Source organism: Vipera berus, assembly GCF_964194415.1.
Source record: "Vipera berus genome assembly, chromosome: 3".
Classification (NCBI taxonomy): domain Eukaryota; kingdom Metazoa; phylum Chordata; class Lepidosauria; order Squamata; family Viperidae; genus Vipera; species Vipera berus.
In genome coordinates this window covers 84,659,233-84,681,345 of record NC_138204.1, presented here as the reverse complement: position 1 = coordinate 84,681,345, position 22,113 = coordinate 84,659,233, and the positions used below count along the sequence as shown (strand labels likewise).

At 36.6% G+C, this 22,113-nt stretch overlaps 1 protein-coding gene across 3 annotated transcripts in view; it reads left to right on the top strand.

The window, feature by feature from the left end:
* EVI5 (ecotropic viral integration site 5) overlaps positions 1 to 22,113 on the top strand; it is a 93,957-nt gene that overhangs the window by 32,274 nt on the left and 39,570 nt on the right. Inside the window, exons 6-16 of one of the 3 annotated variants that reach the window (XM_081324338.1) lie at positions 101 to 226; positions 804 to 947; positions 1,161 to 1,250; positions 1,344 to 1,441; positions 2,123 to 2,183; positions 2,630 to 2,683; positions 7,305 to 7,337; positions 7,859 to 8,005; positions 13,772 to 13,906; positions 15,506 to 15,646; positions 16,468 to 16,626. In XM_081324338.1, the coding sequence (XP_081180464.1) occupies positions 101 to 226; positions 804 to 947; positions 1,161 to 1,250; positions 1,344 to 1,441; positions 2,123 to 2,183; positions 2,630 to 2,683; positions 7,305 to 7,337; positions 7,859 to 8,005; positions 13,772 to 13,906; positions 15,506 to 15,646; positions 16,468 to 16,626 (1,188 nt within the window). The remainder of the gene's footprint in view (positions 1 to 100; positions 227 to 803; positions 948 to 1,160; positions 1,251 to 1,343; positions 1,442 to 2,122; positions 2,184 to 2,629; positions 2,684 to 7,304; positions 7,338 to 7,858; positions 8,006 to 13,771; positions 13,907 to 15,505; positions 15,647 to 16,467; positions 16,627 to 22,113) is intronic. The other 2 variants (XM_081324339.1, XM_081324340.1) reach the window with 2 other exon arrangements.

The following is a 22,113-nucleotide window of genomic DNA, read 5'->3' as shown; positions in this document are numbered from 1 at the left end:
ATTACACCTGCAATTAAGTGGTGTTGAAAACTTCTTGTGAACTTTTGAAGTGCTTGTAACTAAGAAGGTTAAGCTGTGATTGTAATCTCCTTCAAAACAGATGCCAGAGGAGGAAGCCTTCTGTGTGTTTTTTAAATTAATGCAAGATTATCGTCTTCGAGAGCTCTTCAAACCAAGTATGGCTGAGCTGGGCCTTTGTATGTATCAATTTGAATCCATGATACAGGTACATTAAAAAAAATCTGTTATCTCTTGCCCATATGTAGTTAATCTAGGGCAGGGGTCTTCAAACTTGGCCCTTTAATGACTCATGGACTTCAACTCCCAGAATTCCTCAGCCAGGCATGCTGGCTGAGGAATTCTGGGAGTTGAAGTCCATGAGTCATAAAAGGGCCGAGTTTGAAGACTCCTGATCTAGGGTATTTTTAAGCAGTAGGTTTAAAAAGCTGAGTGCATAAGCATTAATGAATTGCAAAAAGTATTCAATAGTTGCAGAAAAATGCTCAAAGCATGGAATGTAGAAAGCAATGGCACTGTCATCTATGGTTTTTGAAGACATTGTCTTTTGTATTTGGAACATGTTCCCTATGTAAAATGTTTTAATGACATAACAGTGCTTAACTTCTGGTTATAAAAATGGTTTAATGTTCTTTTAAATAGTCTTTAATGACTTTATGCCAGACATATGAAGCCTTCCAGATTGGATTTCAAATTCCAGTCTCTTAACAATGTAAAATATTTTAAAATACATATTTCAGGAACGTTACTTGAAAAATGACTCTTTGATTTGTTTGTTCTTTCAGGAGCAACTTCCAGAGCTTTTTATGCATTTCCAGGCGCAGAGTTTCCATACTTCTATGTATGCATCCTCATGGTTCTTAACTATTTTTCTTACATCTTTCCCATTACCAATTGCAACAAGAATATTTGATATATTTATGTCTGAGGTAAGTTTAATGTAGATTGATGGCTATTTGTTTAACATGTTGTGTTTCTGGGGAAGCTGAATTCAAGTCCCCATTTATAATGAAAACAATAGTTGTTAATTAAGTTTAGTGACATTTTCCAATAAATATATCAATGTAAGGTTATTTTAAAAATTCTTAAATAATAAGCATTACAAATATGTATCTAGAAGAAAATAATGACATTATTCACAGGGTTTAGAGATTGTATTTCGGGTTGGCGTAGCGCTGCTTCAGATGAATCAAGCAGAATTAATGCAACTTGACATGGAAGGGATGTTACAGGTAAGCTAAATATGCCATTGTATTGTATTACTTGACACACGGGGTATAAACCCATATTTCTCACTTCTGACTCTGCTTTCATTTTCTTTCCAGCACTTTCAAAAGGTTGTTCCTCGTCAATTTGATGGTGGACCAGACAAGTTAATCCAAATGGCTTATCAAGTCAAATATAATGTAAAAAAGATGAAAAAGTAGGTATTTCTTTTCTTAAAAAAAGCCTCCGTGCTATTATTACAAAGAAGGGAATCATTAAATTATGACATTTACTTTCTACATAAGAATGTGAATTTTATTATGTAGGTGTTTCTAGAAAATCAATTTATTTTCCAGTCATATAACCAAGAGTTTATTCTCATCCCTAGGCAGAAAATGTAGGCACCTCCATTATCTCTCTATAGGGCCTATTCTTCTGGCCTACCCATTATCTTACCTTCTTCTTTTCTTTCTCACCCCTGCCTCCCCATAGCCATTGATGTCCCAAACATTTTCCCTTCTCTTTTACCCTTAAAACAACTCTGAAAAGAATAAAACAGTTTTACCTCAGGCCTACTTCATTCTGTGTGTAAACTGAAACATCTAAAACATGCCTTTTTCAGTTCAAACATGGATCATCAAAACCAGCTGTTCTGTGTGCAGAATCATTTGTATGGATGAAAAAAAAGGCTGACCCAAAATTCAAGGGAGCTATGGTTCAAATCGGGATTTTTTTAGTTTCATGATGAGAAAAAGTATATCTACATCAACAAATGCAAAAAAGTGGTCATCTTTTAGGCAGGAAGTTAAAATTAATATGAACAGTAATTTGGCATACTGACTTAACTACAGCTACGCATTATTAAAAAGAGATTATCATGGCTTTCAATACATTTTAGGCTAGAAAAGGAATATACTACTATAAAAACAAAGGAAATGGAAGAACAAGTTGAAATTAAGGTAAGTAGTTAATTATCTTACGAGCAGGATAATAAGAATTTCATTTGTGTAATAAAAAATCAGATTGGCCAGGATTATTATTACAAAACCTACATGAAGTATATGTCTGTGGGGTTTATTTTATTTTTATTTTTTGTATTTTTAATATATACATGTTTAGGATCCTGTTGTAGGTTTTTTCCCCTTTTTTGATGAATATAACAGGAAATAACAAAGATTAATAGAATTATGCTAATTCAGAAGTAGCTTTGAGAGAAATGTTTGTTTCTCCCTTTGAGGAAATACTGAGAAGAATCTAGCTTTGAGTCTGCAGCTGTTATAAGCCTTGCAGTTTACAGAACGACCCATTTTCTTTTTTAAAAATTAATCTCTTTCAGTTTCAGAAGATAGAAATTATTTGATAAATATTTCAGATAACGTTCTTTACAATTTTGCTTGATTTTCAGAGACTGAGAACAGAAAACAGACTCTTAAAACAGCGAATTGAAACGCTGGAAAAAGTAAGTGTCCAAGAAACTGAAGCCTGAATTATGCTAATTCTAAACTTTTTATTAATAACAGAATAGCTGCATGAAGTTTAATAATGTGGTATTGTTCCTGTTCTTTGTATTGATCGGCTTTCACAATAAGTATATATATGTAGTTGTCATTTTGTATGAAAACGTGTGTGGGTATCGTGGAATTCAATGGGACAGGTGAATTAAAAGTATATTTACAGTCGACAATAATCGAAAGTTGGCATCTTCAGGTAGTGTTACAGAAAGGAAGCCAAGTTGTTTTCTACTGTGCATTAAGAAAAAAATTCTTTGCATTTGTGTAATAGTTCTTCCACCTAAATTTTCCATTTCTTTGGTACTGACAACTGAAAAATTAAGGGGAGATCTGAAATTATAAGGCACCCCATCTAGCTGCTGTCCAATTTTTCAAACTTGAATTACATTTAGAAATTTTGTTTTTGTTCCAAGCTTATCATAGAAAATAAAACAGAGGTACCATTTGAATTACAACATTTATCAATTGTTCAGTAAATCTTCTCTTGAGTTTACGCTTAGATCAAATGAAGAACTTCATTTCCCCCTCATACTGCTGCAAATATACTCACTTCCAGGTTTTTTAAAAAATCTTTTTCTATTGAATAGCTATGAAGAATAAAATTTCTGTCAAATTCCAAATTACTTACGTCTCTATCCAAATATGAGTAATTTCTAATAAGTTCAAGTAACTTTCTCCCACTTTGCCTCATCCTTTAATTCCTAGATACACTATAGGCATATAAAGAATGACATGTAATCGTTTTAGAAAATTGGATCCCTTTTATATGAGCTGTGATTTTCCCCCACCCCACCCTCACAGTTAGAGGATCAAGTATGTCCTAAAATAAGCCTGTTTCATTAATTTTCAGAAGGGGGGAGAGAGAGAGAAGAGTACAAGTAATAGTGTCACAATTAATTCCTTAATGAAGGAAAAAAACTGTGTCAGGCAGTTGCATGGTGAAGATGAAAATGTATTTGAACAGAAATAACTGGACCTAGCCTAATTATGTAACAGTGATAGCAACGATAACGGTTTATTTTTAAAAATGAAGTGTTGTATATATCATTTAAATTCTTCATGCAGCATTGTTAGAAAATATGAATTACGATGCACATAATTGGGTTGTATCATGCCAGATTTTTGTTCCATTGCAATTCCTTTATTTTAACCTGCGGAAGGTACGGCATATATACTTGTGTGAAATATTTACCAATGAGAGGACAATCTGAAAAATTCTGCTTTTTCTTAGGATTGTGGAAATAGGCTGACCTTTACCCAGGGTGAAAGCTATGATTAATAGCTCATATTGGCCTGGTCTTATATCAAGAACAGCAGAAAATCTGAAGCATATGCAAATTGTCAAAAATATTCTGTTTCTTCAGTGTTGCTGCTTTGAAATGTTTACATTTTTGGCAGAATTTTATTTTATTTTATTCTTATTAGTAGAGGCAAGAATAACTGCAAGAATTTCTGCTTTCTGCCTAAGCAGTTCCCTGCTAGTAGTGGACATTATTATTTTTGTCTCCTTTAGCCCAAATAAGATGAGTATATTGTTCACGATGGTTTTTGAGGTAGCATGAAATGGTTTTTGCATATCCATTCTTCCAAGTTTTCTATAATATCCAAAAATGTAGTTATCAAATTAATTATAAGATGGAAAAATCTAATTAAATCTAATCAAATCTTGCTCCCAGCTCCTAAAATATATTTTAAAAACCCTAGCATCAGGTACCATATCTAGAATAATCAGAGTGTCTGCCGTTTATCTTGAATTGTTCTTGAACTGTTTTAATTGCCATGTTTCTAAATGGTCTCTATTGGTTCATACAAAGTTTAGCCCAAAGGATCTAAGGCAGACATGTCAAACTCGCGACGTCACGTGACGTCGCGCAATGTATTGGGACGGTTTTGCCATTGTGGGCAATGGGGTGGGCGTGGCTTCCGGATGATGCGTCCAGCCTGCGGGCCGGCAGTTTGACACCCCTGATCTAAGGGATTTTTTTTAAACCATCATATGTGTAAATTATGTCATGCTACATTCGTAGAAGCTTTTAGAGACTGATCTTCATTTTAGGAAAGCTTGAAAAGTAATGAAAGCCTAGTAAGGTATGAGTGCCCATCTTCTAGGATAGACCATGCTCTAATTAGCTTTTTAAATCTAGGAAATTGAAATTCTCTGAGAAGGACTGTGATTCAGGAAGTGTTTCTGAATGATTAGCTAGTACCTTTCTTGGGATATTTTTAATGTATTTTGGCGTCTATCAGTATGACATCATTGAGATCCTTCTTCCTCAGTTGTAGAAAGCAATTTGCCCCTCATAGCATGAAATATAACCCACCCTTCCCTCTCTGATAGATATTCAGTGGGAATATATAGGTTTCCCTTTCCCCCCAATACTTGATCATAGCTCTTTTTTTAAAAAAAAAACCTATTTTAAAAATAAAAGAGTATAAAAGTTTAGTTATTGATCCTAGAATTTTGTTGTTCTTCCCTAGGATATGGCTATACCCCATAACGAGAGCTGTCCTTTCTTAGTATGTTCTGAGGAAATATTACTTGTTATTTAAGGTTCCTCTCTTGGATGTCACAAAGTAGGATCAGAAAAAAATATGGAAATTGCTTTCCTAAATCATAGAAAATGATTTAGAAAAGGATTAAAAGCTCAAATCATCTTGAATATATTGTCTACAATATAAATTTTACCTAATCTGTAAATATGAAGAAGTTTATCTGGCTTTTAAAAATCTTGTAATCTGCTAGAACAAACCCATTTTCATTTTCACCGCTCGCAGTCGGTGTTGACGGGAGGGCAGAGATCCGCCCCGAGGCCTCTCATTTGTGGAGTCCCTCAGGGGTCGGTTCTCTCGCCTCTCCTGTTCAACATCTATATGAAGCCGCTGGGCGAGATCATTCGTGGCTTCGGGGTGGGGTATCACCAGTACGCTGATGATACCCAACTTTTTCTTTCCACCCCGAACCAACCCAGTGATGCCCTCTCCGTGATGTCCCGGTGCCTGGAGGCGGTTCAGGTCTGGATGGGGAGAAACAGGCTTCATCTCAATCCCGCCAAGACTGAGTGGCTGTGCATATCGGCATCTCAGGTTAACCAAGTTATCCCACCTCTAACGATGGGGGGTGAGGTGTTACCCCCCGTTGATAGGGCTCGCAAGTTGGGCGTCCTCCTGGATTCACGGCTCAATTTTGAAGATCACATAGGAGCCGTGACCAGGGGGGCTTTTGCACAGGTTCGCCTGGTGCGCCAGTTGCGTCCCTATCTGGACCGAGACGCCCTACGCACAGTTACTCATGCGCTTGTGACCTCCCGTTTGGACTACTGTAACGCTCTCTACATGGGGCTGCCCTTGAAGACCACTCGGAGGCTTCAACTGGTGCAGAATGCGGCCGCGCGAGTTGTAATGGGGGTCTCCCGATACTCCCATGTAACACTTCTACTCTGCGAGCTGCATTGGCTTCCGGTTGCCCTCCGGGTGAAATTCAAGGTGCTGGTTATCACCTATAAAGCCCTACATGGCCTGGGTCCGGGGTATTTGAGGGAACACCTGCTGCCAGCATCAAACGCCCTTCGCCCAGTGCGCTCCCACAGGGAGGGTCTGCTCAGGGTCCCGCCGGTAAGAGATTGCCGGCGGGTGACACCCAGGGATAGGGCCTTCTCAGTGGGAGCGCCTGCCCTCTGGAACCAGCTGCCGGTGGAGCTGAGGACTGCCCCCGACCTCCGATCATTCCGCCGGGGCCTGAAGACCTGGCTCTTTGAGCTCTCGGGCCCAGGCTGAGGAGAAATTTATTTTAATTGGGGTTTTTAATAGTACAGGGTTGATTTAATATTTTTTAAATTGGTTTTTTAACTTTTGTACGGTTGATTTTTAACTCCCTGTAAACCGCCCTGAGTCCTCAGGGAAAGGGCGGTATATAAATGTAATAAAATAAATAAAATAAATTTAATTGTGTGCTTTACTCCTTAAAGCAAATTTTGCATGTGGATCTGCTGATTTATCTTGTTCTAAGATGCTGGATTTATAGGTGGAATTGTCTGATACATTTGTGGTTAAAGTGGATGTGTCTGCATTGAAAAATGCCAGAATATTTGAATTATTCTGAAAGTTTTCTTCCATTGTAAATGATAAATTAGTCATGTTTGGGTAAAATTAGCCATATTTCATTTGTATACTTCAGCTCTTCATATTTGACTTTTTCATTACTGAAATCTTGTTCCTTAAATCCTGCTTAGGTTGTGCCTTTCTTGGGTAGCCAAACCTTTTAAATATGCTCAGATGATGCCTCCTTTTAGTTTGTAACACTTGAAACAAATACATTCTGCACAAACCTGCAGAATTCTCTAAGCAAGGAACTGTTGAATTTTAAAGAAAAAAATGTATATATATATATATTATTTTTCAAAATCAATTAACCTATGCTACTGAAATATTTGACTATTGGGAAAATGCAGGCTTTAACTTTATTGTATTGGGAAAGTAGGCAAAATTTGAGCATAATTCTCTTGTTTTTACTCTTGTTACTTCGTTTCCCCTTTTTCTTATTTCTATCTGAATTTTTTCCCCTTTTTGTAGGAAAGTGCTTCCTTGGCAGATAGATTGATACAGGTATACTGCTTTAGTATTTCATACTAATTATTTTCCTGCTACCAAACAAGCCTTCAGCTTTTTATTTTTAGTGCATGGATACCTACATGCATTTTCATATGAAATGTTTACGGTAATTAATTCAGTAATTGTGCCATATCAGATAATATCTAAGCACATGCCTGCATGTTACTTGTAATAACATCCAGGATTCTAAATCATTTGTGGGCTCTCATCTTTTGCCACTAATTCCTTAGATTACTATGAATTTGTAACAGATGTGTGCATGCCCAAATGAGGTAATAAATGCATGAACAGAGTTGACTGAATGCAAATACTCAGTTGACCTTGCATAAGAATACTAAACATTTTAAGGTGGTGCAGTACTAAACTGCTTTACTTTACTAAATTGATATATTGGCTGTTAACAATTATGTGACGACTTGCACGTGCTTGACTGTACGGCAGAATAAATATGAAAAACTCTCGGTCTTCCCCGGATCGATCTTCCAATTGCTTTAAAAAGAAAATTATGTCCTAAGGGACAAGTGACGAGGGCTCAGGAAGCTGAGGAAAACTATCTTACAAAACGGGAGTTGGCCACCATCAAACAACAGAGTGATGAGGCCATTACTAAACTAGAACAAGCTGAGAATACCATCAGAGAGCTCCAGCAACAGCAACAATGGGTAAGGCTAATAGCACCTTGATCTCCTCCGATCTTCCTTCACTTGTGCTTATTTGTGTTCATCATGGCTTGGTTTCTGTTCTGTTCTATTCTGTTCTTCCAAATTCACTGAATATTGTTGAATCTTCATTGATAAAACGAAACTGAAAATGTGTGAAGAATCCCATGTGAATCTAATTTACTCCAAAGCAAAATCTATTGATTTTAATGAGCCAACTTCCTAATATATATTTGCTTATGATCACATCTGGCATATGCAAGCAAATGATTGTAAAGTGTAATTACAGGATGCCTACATTTCCCTCTATTTCTAGTCACACAGTGTTGTGTGACTAGATACATAATTCAACAGATTTTTGTGAAATTTAAAAAGCACTTAGGAGGGGATGATGAAAGCATTTTAATATGCTTCATTAAGTTGTCAATGTAATGTGTCACAGTTACCATTTAAAATTATTATCAAGTTAATGCCGTCCAAATATGATAGGCTGCAGTTTCCAGCTTTCCAGCTAGCAATTTTGGGATTCTGACCCATTTGGAGGGCACCTATATGGATAAAGTTAGAACCTCAGTTGTAGAAGGTTTTTTTTTAATGTATTGGTTATGTTACCTGTGCAAATTTGGATCAAATAGGTTTCAGCAAAACAAAAATACTGTTTTTTGTCTGAACATATAGACACTTTTTATTGTGTCTGCACTGTTTGAAAAACATTGGAAGATGTTTTTTCCAATCTAGAATTGGTTTCAGCTTTACTGTGTAGAAAATAACAGTGAACTCCTACTAAACCTGTTTTGTTCATTAGCAAATAATTGATACTAAGACGTATCTTATAGCCTGTTACTTCTGTTGATAAGGTTGTGGATGATAATAGTGCAGAGTTATGAAAGCATAAGAAAAAACATTTCCATAAGGCAAGAACATCTTTACTGTGGTTAGAGTCTAGCACAGAGGTAGGCAACCTTGGCTCTTTTCTGACTCGTGGACTTCAACTCCCAGAATTCCTGAGCCAGCCATGCTGAGGGAAAAGGGAGAGGTTTCCAAGCTGAGCCATGCTGGCTCAGGAATTCTGGGAGTTGAAGTCCACAAGTCATAAAAGAGCCAAGGTTGCCTACCCCTGGCCTAGCAGAACTAATAACGAAAGCAGAAGTACTGGACTTGATTAGAATCTTAAGGATTCTGTGGAAAAGATAGATGATTAGCTTACCTGTGAAAGAGATTCTTCTTGTTTAGCTCATGTATGAAAGAGAGATTATGGAGAGTAGCTCTCTGCCATGGTTCATGTCTTCCAACCAGCGATTGCAAATTGCAGCAGGTAAGGATGGTATGTAGCATTAAAGCTGTTGTTACTTTCTGTTGGTGACAACTGACAAACCCAGAGGGTTGCAATGTGATAGGACCCACAAAGAAAATACAGCTTTCTGGAGATAATTATAGTTTTGCAAGTACAGAAGAACGCTCTTCAGAAGTTATTTCTAATAATAAAGTTTTGTTTATAAGCACTTTCAGAATTCTTACACTGTAGTACGGTAGAATCTCTTACATTAATCATTCCTGCTACTTGCAAAACCAACTATTCGGTTTATTATTTAATAAAAGTGCTTTATTTTTAAAATAAGAATTACATTCTACTTAACAATATCAATAGCATTAGGAACTTCTTTTAAAAAATGCAAGCATCTTTGCATATTTTTAAAATACATCAATTTTTAATCTTTGTTATATAACTTTCTGACCTGTTATAAGTTCAGGCTGCTGGAATAGTTTAACACAACCAATAATTTAGAAGTTCTATTAAAACATAGATGCCTAAAGTTTTCAATATAACTGTTCTTTTGGCAAAACTTTATTTAAGCTTAATTTCATATGGCCATTTTTTAATATAAATATTGAAATTTTAAAATTTTTCTTATTTTTTAAAACTTATTTTTATCACTAGAAAATTTGTAGCAGATGCACCATAGGAGTGAAAAATAAGGAATTATGATATATAGTCTGTTTGAAAGTTAATTTTCAAAGGTTATACCAAACAAATAGAAAAATTATATACATATAAATTGCACGTAACTCATTAACAATATAATATTATATTAAAATGGGAAAATTAAGTCATAAACAGAACAACTTCATAAAATTGTAACAATTTTTTCAAAAAAATGTTCTTTGCCCCCTTATGGGAAAAAAATACTTATTTTAGTGTTGACAGGATATATTAACAGCCCATTCTTTTAACAAGGTGTAGATTTATCATCACAGTTCCTCTCCCCTCAGATTAAAGTTCTCACTTAATGCATTGATAAATTCTAGATTCTGGAAATATAACCAAGGAGATCATATGCTTGATTGATACAACAGGATTAGTCCAATGTCATATTAACAATCCTGGTGATTCAGTCCAAACTATAGCAATAAAAGATCGAATTCAGATCATATGAAATAGTATTCCAGTTCTTTGAGGTGTCTAATGTACACAAAACCCAAGTTTACTTTTGAATTTGGTTTTTAACAGGTGTGATATTTTCCACATCTTAATTCTGTATCTGTGCTTTGTGCTACATTATAGCTCCAACTGATTTGTATTACCTTAAAAGAATTCTAAATTGCTTGGCATGTATGTGTCTGAGGAATTGTCTGAGACAGTTATCAGATATAAATCATTAAATTGGGTAGCTTTGGACAAGTTATATACTATTACAATGATTGGCTAGATAAGGGATTACAAATCCATTTCAGTTGAGGTAACTAAAAAAGGGTTTAAAAAAAAAGATTTTAGCACTGACTTGGTAGCCATGAAGAATGTGGTGAGAAACAATGGATGGATGCCACAAGAAGGAACTGAATGCTATATAAAGCTTTCCTTGGTTTTTAAATCAGATGCTGATACTCAGTTCAAGTACTGTGACCTGAAATTTTCTTTCAGTGAAAACTTTATAATGAATATTATCCAGAATCTGTCAACTGTCATTCCGTCATTGTGTATTGTTTTAAAAGCAAGGTTGTTTTCCAAGTATCTTATATTTTATATTGGTGCCTTCTTGTCTTATGGCCTCATTTAGAATTTTGTATCGGTAGCGTTTTAACTAAGTGTATTTAAATGTGACATTGCTCCCTAAAAAAAAAGGCTAAGATAATATAAAAAATAATGTAGGATGTTCTGCAAGTATTTTGTATGCTATAATTAATTGTGGATTTTTTTAAAAAAAAACTTCCATACTGAATGGCTTTTTTAAAGTCACTTTTAAACTTTGGTTGCTTTAAATCAGATGCCCTTGGAAGAGGACTCTATTTTTTTTTGGGGGGGGGAATTTACACTTCTTGATTGTATTCCAAATAAATATTATCAGTTGAGAATAACTGGACATAAAGTTCAGATAATGAAACTGAATTTAAATAAGTTGCTCTCAAAAAAAGAATACTTGGACCTCATTTAAACTGAGTATTTGTAACAATTTTTTGAAAACATATATTCCTTACAAATAGTTCCTAATTTTAGAGGATGTTTTAAAAGCTGGGAGCTTCCACTGCAGAAAACTGAGCCTTGGTGGAGCAGTGGGCTAATGCCTCCTTAAGTAACACCAGCTGCCTGCAATTAGTGCAGGTTCGCATCCCACCAGGCTCAAGGTTGACTCAGCCTTCCATCCTTCCGAGGTAGGTAAAATGAGGACCCAGATTGTTGGGGGCAATTAAGCTGACTTTGTAATAATGCCGCTTGGGGGGGGCAAAAGCCCTAATAAGCAGGCATATACATAGAATGAAGGCTACTGCTAAGCTTGAGTCTGAGTCTTCGGAGAAGGGCGGGATATAAATGGAATTAAAATAAAATAAAAAATAAATAATACACAAAATATCTTATATGGTTTATTTTATAGCACTGAAAATTGATTTTCTTTCCCTAGTAAAGATAAATACAATCTTTACAAATAAGATTCTACCCTCTCATTTTTCATGTAAAAACTAATGGCCAATTCCTTAACACTTTGAAATAAATTTAGCTTGCACAAATAAAACTAGGTTGCCCAAAGGTAAATGAAAAACTGCTCATTCTTTTTTGATTTGAATAAGAAATTGAAATTGTGGGGATTCACAAACTCCAGAAAAGTCTGATGGAATTCATAGTTCATAACTTAAGAAGTCCTGTTCTCTATGTGCATAAAATATGTTTTCAGAAGGCAGCTCACTGTTTTGGAGGCTTAGGGAAATTAACCCTTCCCTTTCATATTTCATTTAGAAAGCTTAATTTTTTAGAGAAGGGAGTCTCAGTTTTCCAGGTTTAAGTGTATGCGTTAATGTGTATTTTCTTTCCCAAGTGAATCACTGATTTTTGCATATTAGGAAATTGTCATCAGGGATCTTGTTGGCCAGTGTATTTAACACCCCATGTAATTTAACGGATTGCATTATGTTTTATAAAATGTAAGCTGCCCAGAGGCTTGGGTAGGAGTGATATTTGCAATAAATTACAGTGACAAAAGTTTTGTCAAAAAGAGGGTCAACTATCCATTGTGCAGTTGCATAGTTGCAGCCAGCTAAAATATAAGACAATGTATTAAATACTGTAGGGAGGCGGTGGCTCAGTGGGTTAGGACGCTGAACTTGTCAATCAGAAGATCGGCAGTTTGGCGGGTCGAATCCCAAGTGCCGCGTGAGTGCCTGTTACTCGTCCCAGCTTCTGCCAACCTAGCAGTTTGAAAGCACGTAAAAATGCAAGTAGAAAAATAGGGACCACTACGGTGGGAAGGTAACAGCATTCCATGCGCCTTTGGCGTCTAGTCATGCCGGCCATATGACCACGGAGACGTCCTCGGACAAGTGCTGGCTCTTCGGCTTTGAAACGGAGATGAGCACCGGCTCCTAGAGTTGGAAACAACTAACACGCATGTGCGGGGGAACCTTTACCTTTACCTTTTTATTAAATACTGTTGACATTTAGATAAAGACAACCAGGATGTGAAAGTACATTTGATGCTGCTGTAATTTGCTGGCTGCAGTTGCACTCAAAGGTGAAATCCTTAATGCAGTTCTGGCAATAGTGCATAGTGCTATTTGGCAATTGCCACATATTTCCTCGATAGGCTTTCAGTAGCATTTGATAATGGCACATATACAAATCTGTTAACCAACTCTTGATCACTGTGCATAAATCTTTTTACTTTATCTTCTGCAATGAAAGGAATGGCTCTAGCTGCTTTTCATGTAATAAACTCTGAAAATGAAAGATTGTCTTCTCTGTTAGTCAGAGTTAGTCATGTTGCTGCAGACTGCCTGACTCAGCTTGCCTGTAATTGGAAAAACACGATGACTTAGTGGCTAAGAAGAGAAGTAAACACACTTTTAGTCTTAAAATAATTCTACTATATCTTTGGAACTGGGTGGTTTGTCAGTCAGGTGGAACAAAACTTTAGCACTACCACAAAATGTTAAAACTTATGACTAATTGAGTAGCTTTATTAGACCTTAAGAAAACTAGATCTGTATTCCTTCAGCTTTTAGAAACAATTAATTGTAATTATGTGTTTAAAATAGGGAAAAATCACAGTTGAAAGAAAATGAAGGTGTACACGGTAACGGTCTTTCAAAAGTAGTAGCATTGTCTTTGTTGTGATGCTGTAGGTTTGAACAGAAATCTTTTACGGAAAGAGGCTTTGCTATTTCAAATATTACAGCTTATTTAAATGTCTTTTTGTCTGCTTTATTGTGTGCATGATTTTACATTTTAAGATATCTCCTTTCCTTCTGTTAACACCGATGTTGGATTTACTTGCTCTGTAGCATAAGAGCAGTTCCCACCACAGTGAAGACTTTGTGCTGCAGTTGCAAAGAGAGTTGATTGAAGCAAAACTGAGTGAAGCCGAATCACACAGTGCCCTGAAGGAAATGCAAGATAAGATTCTTGAGATGGAAAAGGCAAGTCAAACCACAAAAGCTCTGTAGAATCAAAGTTTTCCAAATCCTTTGACCATTACATACGTTGCATAACATAGAATAATAGAGTTGGAAGGGAGCTTGGAGGCCTTCTCGTCCCACCCCCTGCTCAAGCGGGAGACCCTATAATTTCAGAAAAATGGTTGTCCAGTCTTTTTGTGAAAGCCTTCAGTGATGGAGCACCTACAACTTTTGAAGGCAAGCTATTCCATTGATAGATTGCTCTCACCATTAGGAAATTTCTCCTTAGTTCTCGGTTGCTTCTCTCCTTGATTAATTCCCAACTATCATTTCTTGATCTGCATGTTGGTGCTTTGGAAAATTTATTTTCCATTGAAACAGAATAGAATATAAGGTGCATGATCAATGTTGGTCAGTTTTAATTATGACTTTAAAGTGAAATGTTTGTTCCTGAAATGATTGGTTGTCCATAATTAGATTTAGCCGAAGATATTGAAGGACTATCTCATGCGTATATTTGCATTTGTGCACTATATTTAGTATCATGCACATTATTGTGTATTCAGTTTTTTTCAATACCGCTGTTGGGAGATGATCTGAATCTTCCATTGATGCACCCAAGATGTGGAGAATCCTTTGTATAGAATTTTGACTCTTGCTGTAAATTATTAAGGCAGCTGGAGGATGGGTCACTTTTTATTCTTTTTATATGAAAACAGTCAAGCTACCTTTGAATTGAATACCTAAAATGTATTGTAATTTATGTGGGGTTTTTTTTTGCATCCTGAACTTGATGTGATGATCTTCTTTGAGTCTTGGTTAACTGCCATTTTCCTACAGTTCAGACATAATTGTCGTGTATGGAAGACGATAATAGCTGAAAGTACTGTTTAAAAAAAAGAAAAGTCATCTTCAAATTAAGGTCAACCCCTCATCAGTAAAAAAAAGAAAAGTCATCTTCAAATTAAGGTCAACCCCTCATTACTGGTGCCTTCATGGGAAGATCCAGATAGTTTTCTTGGCAGTTTGCTTGCTTGCTTGATTTATTTGATTCATCCTCCACCTTTCATTTAGGAGCTCATAGCACTGTACATACTGCTCTCTCCTATTTTCCTCCAGAACAACGCATCTGTAAAATACATTGAGAAGATGAGAAGATGACTGGCTCAAGCCACTCAGACAGCTTTTGGGGCTGAGGGTGGACTCATCTAGGTCTCCTCTAGGATCTAGGTCTCCCGATTCAACACTGTGACCACCTTGCTACAATGACTCAATGCGGGAATGGTTTGGTGTTACTTTCTTCTGGGTTGTCTTTTCAACTTCCCAGCCTAGCCTATATACCCTTGGTGTTCTCCCGCTTAGTACTTCTGAGCCCAAATAAGGTCAGCCACAGAGATACTATCTTCTTTACAACTTTTGTGTTGTCATCGTTACAGTTCTTTAATCACTATAGGGAAGAAATAAGTAACATGCTCCTTCCAAAAGAATGGTTTCCCTATTTGAGGAGGAAGGATGATTTTTATATTCTGAATTATTAGAGCCTATCTGCTTGTAAATTACCCTGTGGCTGGAAGATGTGGATGTTATGCCAGTATTGTGCCTTTTGTCATTTTTTTGCAGAGGAATAGCTCTTTCCCTGACGAGAATAATATTGCTAGACTTCAAGAAGAATTGATTGCAGTGAAATTAAGAGAAGCAGAAGCTCTTATGGGTTTAAAAGAACTTCGGCAACAAGTTAAGGATTTGGAGGAACACTGGCAGGTAATTCTATAAACACTCAGTTCCTAAAACAATTTGGCATTAAATTGTGCGTGGTGGAATCCATGCAAAAAAAGTAAATGAGTTAGTAAATGAACCCTGTGTCATGGCTGGGAGAGCCTAACGTTCATTTTGAGCTCTTGCTTTTAGCAAACAAGAGTTTATGGGTTTTTTTTCCTTAAAGCTGATATGGTTTTAAACCTGCTGGGTGAAAGGCAGAAGGTCTTCCAGCCTACTCTGAAATGTGTTTTCTCAGAAGGAACTGCTGTTGAATATAGTTTGGTAGGAACAACAGTGAGCGAAATTAAAGCCATATATTAGCTTACAAGGGACGCGGTGGCTCAGTGGGTTAGGACACTGAGCTTGTCGATCAGAAGGTCAGCAGTTTGGCGGGTTGAATCCCGAGTGCCGCGTAACAGAGTGAGCGCCTGTTACTCGTCCCAGCTTCTGCCAACCTAGCAGTTCGAAAGCACGTAAAAATGCAAGTAGAAAAATAGGGACCACTACGGTGGGAAGGTAACAGCGTTCCGTGCGCCTTTGGTGTCTAGTCATGCCGGCCACATGACCACGGAGACGTCCTTGGACAAGCGCTGGCTCTTCGGCTTTGAAATGGAGATGAGCACCGGCCCCTAGAGTCGGAAACGACTAGCACACATGTGCGGGGGAACCTTTACCTTTACCTTTTATTAGCTTATATTGTTCTATTGCTGAAATGTAAAAATTTGAAAAAATAACTCTTCAGCACTGCAGCAGTGCTAAATATTACACTGTAGGATAAATAACAAAATCTGTGAAAGTATATTAAGACGTAGCCATGTTTTTAGCGTCATCTAATTCGCACTTCTGGAAGATGGAAAGACCCACCTAAAAAAAATACTATAAATGAGCTTCAGGATGAGCTAATGACAGTCAGACTGCGAGAAGCAGAAACTCAAGCAGAGTTAAAAGAAATAAAACAAAGGAAGATGGAAATGGAAACTCAGGTAAGAAACATAATAACTCAAAAAATATTGAATATCTGGTGTTCCATCCATCTGTGGTGTTCATTGTGTGATTCTGGGTTATGTTCCCTTTCCCCCCCCCCACATAAAATAGAAATTTCTTAAGGTTGGATAGGAGGACAAAAACAGGTAGTTCTCGACTTAAGACCACAATTGAGCCCAAAATTTCTGTTGGTGAATGAGACATTTGTTAAGTGAGTTTTGCCCCATCTTAGGACCTTTCTTGCCACAGTTATTAAGTGAATCTCTGCAGTTGTTAAGTTAGTAACTCGGTTGTTAAGTGAATCCGGCTTCCCCATTAACTTGGTTTGTCAGAAGATCACAAAAGGGGATCACATGACCCCAGGACACTGCAACCGTCATAAATATGAGTCAGTTGCCAAGGATCTGAATTTTGATCAACTGACCATGGGGATGCTGCAACGGTCGTGTGAAAGAGCCGCATGCGGCTCCGGAGCCGCAGGTTGCAGACCTGTGCTCTAGAACCTTAATGAAAACCCATTTTTCTTCTCTGTGATCTACCCCACATTCTAAGGGCAGATACAACTCAAATGCAGGCTGTATTTATTTTATCTTTCTTTATGAAGAGTTTATGAAAACTCAAAAGTTTACATACAGTCATGGCCGAAATTGTTGGCACCCCAGAAATTTTTCCAGAAAATCAAGTATTTCTCACAGAAAAGTATTGCAGGAACACATGTTTTGCTATACACAGGTTTATTCCCTTTGTGTGTATTGGAACACAACAAAAAAGGGAGGAAAAAAAGCAAATTGGACATAATGTCAAACAAAACTCCAAAAATGGGCCGGACAAAATTATTGGCGCCCTTTCAAAATTGTGGGTAACCAAGATTGTTTCAAGCATGTGATGCTCCTTTAAACTCACCTGGGGCAAGTAACAGGTGTGGGCAATATAAAAATCACACCTCAGATAAAAAGGAGAGAAGTTCACTTAGTCTTTGCATTGTGTGTGTGTGTGTGCCACGCTAAGCATGGACAACAGAAAGAGGAGAAGAGAACTGTCTGAGGACTTGAGAACCAAAATTGTGGACAAATACCAACAATCTCAAGGTTACAAGTCCATCTCCAGAGATCTAGATTTGCCTTTGTCCACAGTGCGCAACATTATCAAGAAGTTTGCAACCCATGGCACTGTAGCGAATCTCCCTGGTCGTGGACAGAAGAGAAAAATTGATGAAAGGTTGCAACGCAGAATAGTCCGGATGGTGGATAAGCAACCTCAAACAAGTTCCAAAGGAATGCAAGCTGTCCTGCAGGCTCAGGGAGCATCAGTGTCAGCGCGAACTATCCGTCGACATTTAAATGAAATTAAATGCTATGGCAGGAGACCCAGGAGGACCCCACTGCTGACACAGAAACATAAAAAAGCAAGATTACAGTTTACCAAAATGTACTTGAGTAAGCCAAAATCCTTCTGGGAAAACGTCTTGTGGACAGATGAGACCAAGATAGAGCTTTTTGGTAAAGCACATCATTCTACTGTTTACCGAAAATGAAATGAGGCCTACAAAGAAAAGAACACAGTACCTACAGTGAAATATGGTGGAGGTTCAATGATGTTTTGGGGTTGTTTTGCTGCCTCTGGCACTGGGTGCCTTGAATGTGTGCAAAGCATCATGGAATCTGAGGATTACCAAAGGATTTTGGGTCGCACTGTAGAGCCCAGTGTCAGAAAGCTGGGTTTGCGTCCGAGATCTTGGGTCTTCCAGCAGGACAATGACCCCAAACATACGTCACAAAGCACCCAGAAATGGATGGCAAGAAAGCGCTGGAGAGTTCTGAAGTGGCCAGCAATGAGTCCAGATCTGAATCCCATTGAACACCTGTGGAGAGATCTTAAAATTGCTGTTGGGAAAAGGCGCCCTTCCAATAAGAGAGACCTGGAGCAGTTTGCAAAGGAAGAGTGGTCCAAAATTCCAGGTGAGAGGTGTAAGAAGCTTATTGATGGTTATAGGAAGCGACTGATTTCAGTTATTTTTTCCAAAGGGTGTGCAACCAAATATTAAGGGTGCCAATAATTTTGTCCAGCCCATTTTTGGAGTTTTGTTTGACATTATGTCCAATTTGCTTTTTTTCCTCCTTTTTTTTGTTGTGTTCCAATAAACACAAAGGGAATAAACCTGTGTATAGCAAAACATGTGTTCCTGCAATACTTTTCTGTGAGAAATACTTGATTTTCTGAAAAAAAAATTCTGGGGTGCCAACAATTTCAGCCATGACTGTAGTACCTTATGAAACCTGAGTCTGGATAATACTATATTGGTACTGCCTTGGAAGGTTTTTTCCCTTTCATCACCAATATGGGCATTATGTTTTATCTATATGTGTTTATTCAGTAAACACACATTGTAAATGTATGTTCTAAATTGAAACATTTAGCTTTTTGTTAAATTGTTAGATTGTTTAGTTTTGTCTAATAGGGTCTAGTATATTATAACAGTAAAAAGCAATTATTGAAGATGCAGAATGTAAGAAAAGAATAACACTGAGTAACTTTATGATAAAATAGTATTGCACTGTGAATTTAAATCCATTCATGACTTTTCATCCTATTTCCTATTCGTATACACTTTAAACAGCAGTTTTTCTAATCTTTTCAGCCAGTAGGGGGTATAGATGTTCTGTGTGATGATATATAAGCAATGCACACACACACAAAAAAAAACAACCACACACACAGACACAGCATCAAGTGTTTTAAGTAAACTGGGTAGGGGCAGTAGGCAAATTGTGGAGATATTGTAGTTCTTCAGAAATTCATGAGTTTCTGGAATCATTCACATTGATTATGCTGGCTGAGGCTATTAGGATTATATGTATAGGCATATAATCCAAAGCGGCAAAAACTAATGAGTATAGCATACCCATTGAGGCTATTAGAATTATATGTATAAACATATAATCCAAAGTGGCAATACCTAATGAATATAATATACCCCCAGGTCAATTAATTTACTGTTTCATTTTGTTTTGTGTCTTGTTTATGAAAAATAATAGTTTATTCAAACAGGTAAACTTTTAATCAGCAGCAGCTAAATTTAAACCACAGTGATCAGGTCAGTTATGCATATTAGATATGGCTATATCATAGGTGGTTGGGGGATGGGCTTTTCCATTTTCCCAATTTTGGGGGATTCTTTTTTTAATTATGTAAAGCCTACTCTACAGTCAATTTCTGCAGTTTTGGAATGTGGTTCAAAATAATTAACATATTTTATCTTGAAAACTTTTTCCAACTTTTTCTACTTATATATTAAAATATTCTTTCAAAACGAAACCAAAACTGGACATCACCAAATCAAATGAGTTGGTGCATTTGGCAGTCTAATTCCTTAAACTGCCAAGAAAGAAAATGTAGTCTATCTTTTCAGATACACTCATTGAATAGTCCAATACACTTGTAATATCTTACACAAATTTGGTGTAGCCATATTATACATTGAATTCATTTTAATATTGTCCAAAGAAGCAAACTTTTTTTAAAAAAAAATTCGAACCATTGAAGTTCCATTATTGGCTCTTCTGACTCTTTATTCCATAAATCATAATATCAGTAATTTTAACTTTAAATATGCTTTTCAGTTTTTGATGAAATTTTTAAGTCTGCTTGATTTCAGAAACAGACTGAGTCAAAAAGGATAGCATGTCAGCCTATTTGAAGCAACCAAGACTTGTGATCCTTTCTGAGAAATTCAGTGCTTAAATTATGGGTTGATGTGTATTATTAGGCAAGTAGGATCTTATCTGTAATTATTGAGCATCCCTAAAATAGCTGCTACAAAATAAATAATTTAAAATAATTATTCCAGATTCTGCCCATGCTTTGCAATAAAACATTTTTTACTATCTGTTTTAAAAGTTGGTTTTTTTACAAAGTTAAATATTCATAAGGCTTAATATCACAACCCAATCGACATTTATTATTTATTATTTATTTATTATTTAAATTTATATACCGCCCTATTCCCGTAGGACTCAGGGCGGTTTACAGGGAAAATTAAAATACATAGCATACAAAATTAAAATCAGTTAAAACTATGATTAAATTACAGTCCCTGAAGTTAAACTAAAACCCAATTAAATTAAATTAATTAAAACCCCTCAGTCTGGGCCAAACAGCTCGAAGAACCAGGTTTTCAAGTCCCGGCGAAATGAGCGAAGGTTGGGGGCAGTCCTGAGTTCCGTGGGAAGTTGGTTCCATAGGGCCGGCGCATCCACAGCGAATGCCCTTCCCCTGGGAATAACCCGCTGGCATTCCTTAACCGGCGGTACCCTGAGAAGGCCCTCCCTGTGGGAGCGCACAGGACGATGGGAAGTTGATGCCGGCAGCAGGTGTTCCCTTAGATAATAGGATTCAAATCTGTCTAGCTGAACATAAGCCAGGAAGTCAAAGACATTTTTGCTATATATAAGTGATTACCATAACTTAAATGGAAATACATAATAACCTTCCAGTAAAACTCATGGAGGCAGATATTTAATTATATTTCGTTCCACATAAATACGTAAGATGAATGTCTGGAAAAACTAAATTCTGATAAATTATAACCTCCTTTCTTCAAGAGGTAGTCCTTGGTGGCCTGTCTTCTTACATGGATCTGTTGATATATCAGATCCCAAAGGAAGGAAATTAGATGATTTAGCCTGAATATTTTCTAAATTGCTGAACCACCTGTATTAAATTAGGCACCGATGTAGAAAAAAAATATCCAGAATTTCCAGAATAACATCAGCATATAAAAATAATTTTCACCCTGAATCTGCCATTACCAGAATATTTGCCAGTAATATCGTAAAACTACATAACAATGATTGCTAATGGTTTAAGAACTGTCAAATAGTACTCGAAAAAGTAGACAAACTAATGGGTACCACACTGTAATTCAACTGATTGAGGAATGTACAGTGGGTTGCAACTAATACATTACAATTTATTTGATAAAAGAAGACAGAAAACTATACTTGGGAATAATTTGCTGTATAAAATTAATCTGAATCATGTCAACAGTTTTTCTAGCCTTCCAATATATTAATTCAGCAAAATCCAATTTATATTGAGCTATGTCCAAAACATATAGCTATAAAAATAAATTGTCCGATACTTGTCTGTTTTTGATAAATCCAGACTGGTGTGAGTGAATGATGGTAAGTCTGCAATCTCTGAATCAACAAAATAGTTAATATTTACATTAATTAAAAAGAAGGGTTTATAGCTTGCACAAGATTTAGTTACCTGGTGTTATATAAGCCCCATAAAAAGGTGTCAATAAGTTTACCATATTTAAATGATTAATTTTAAACAATATTGAGCCAATAAATCTATAAGAAATGTATACGATTAGATAGTTATCTGGATTAGGAGTTTTTGCATATTTCATCTATTGAATAAACTCCAAGATACCTTTTAATTTCAAAAGTGCTTCCAATATATCTATAGATCAACCAATA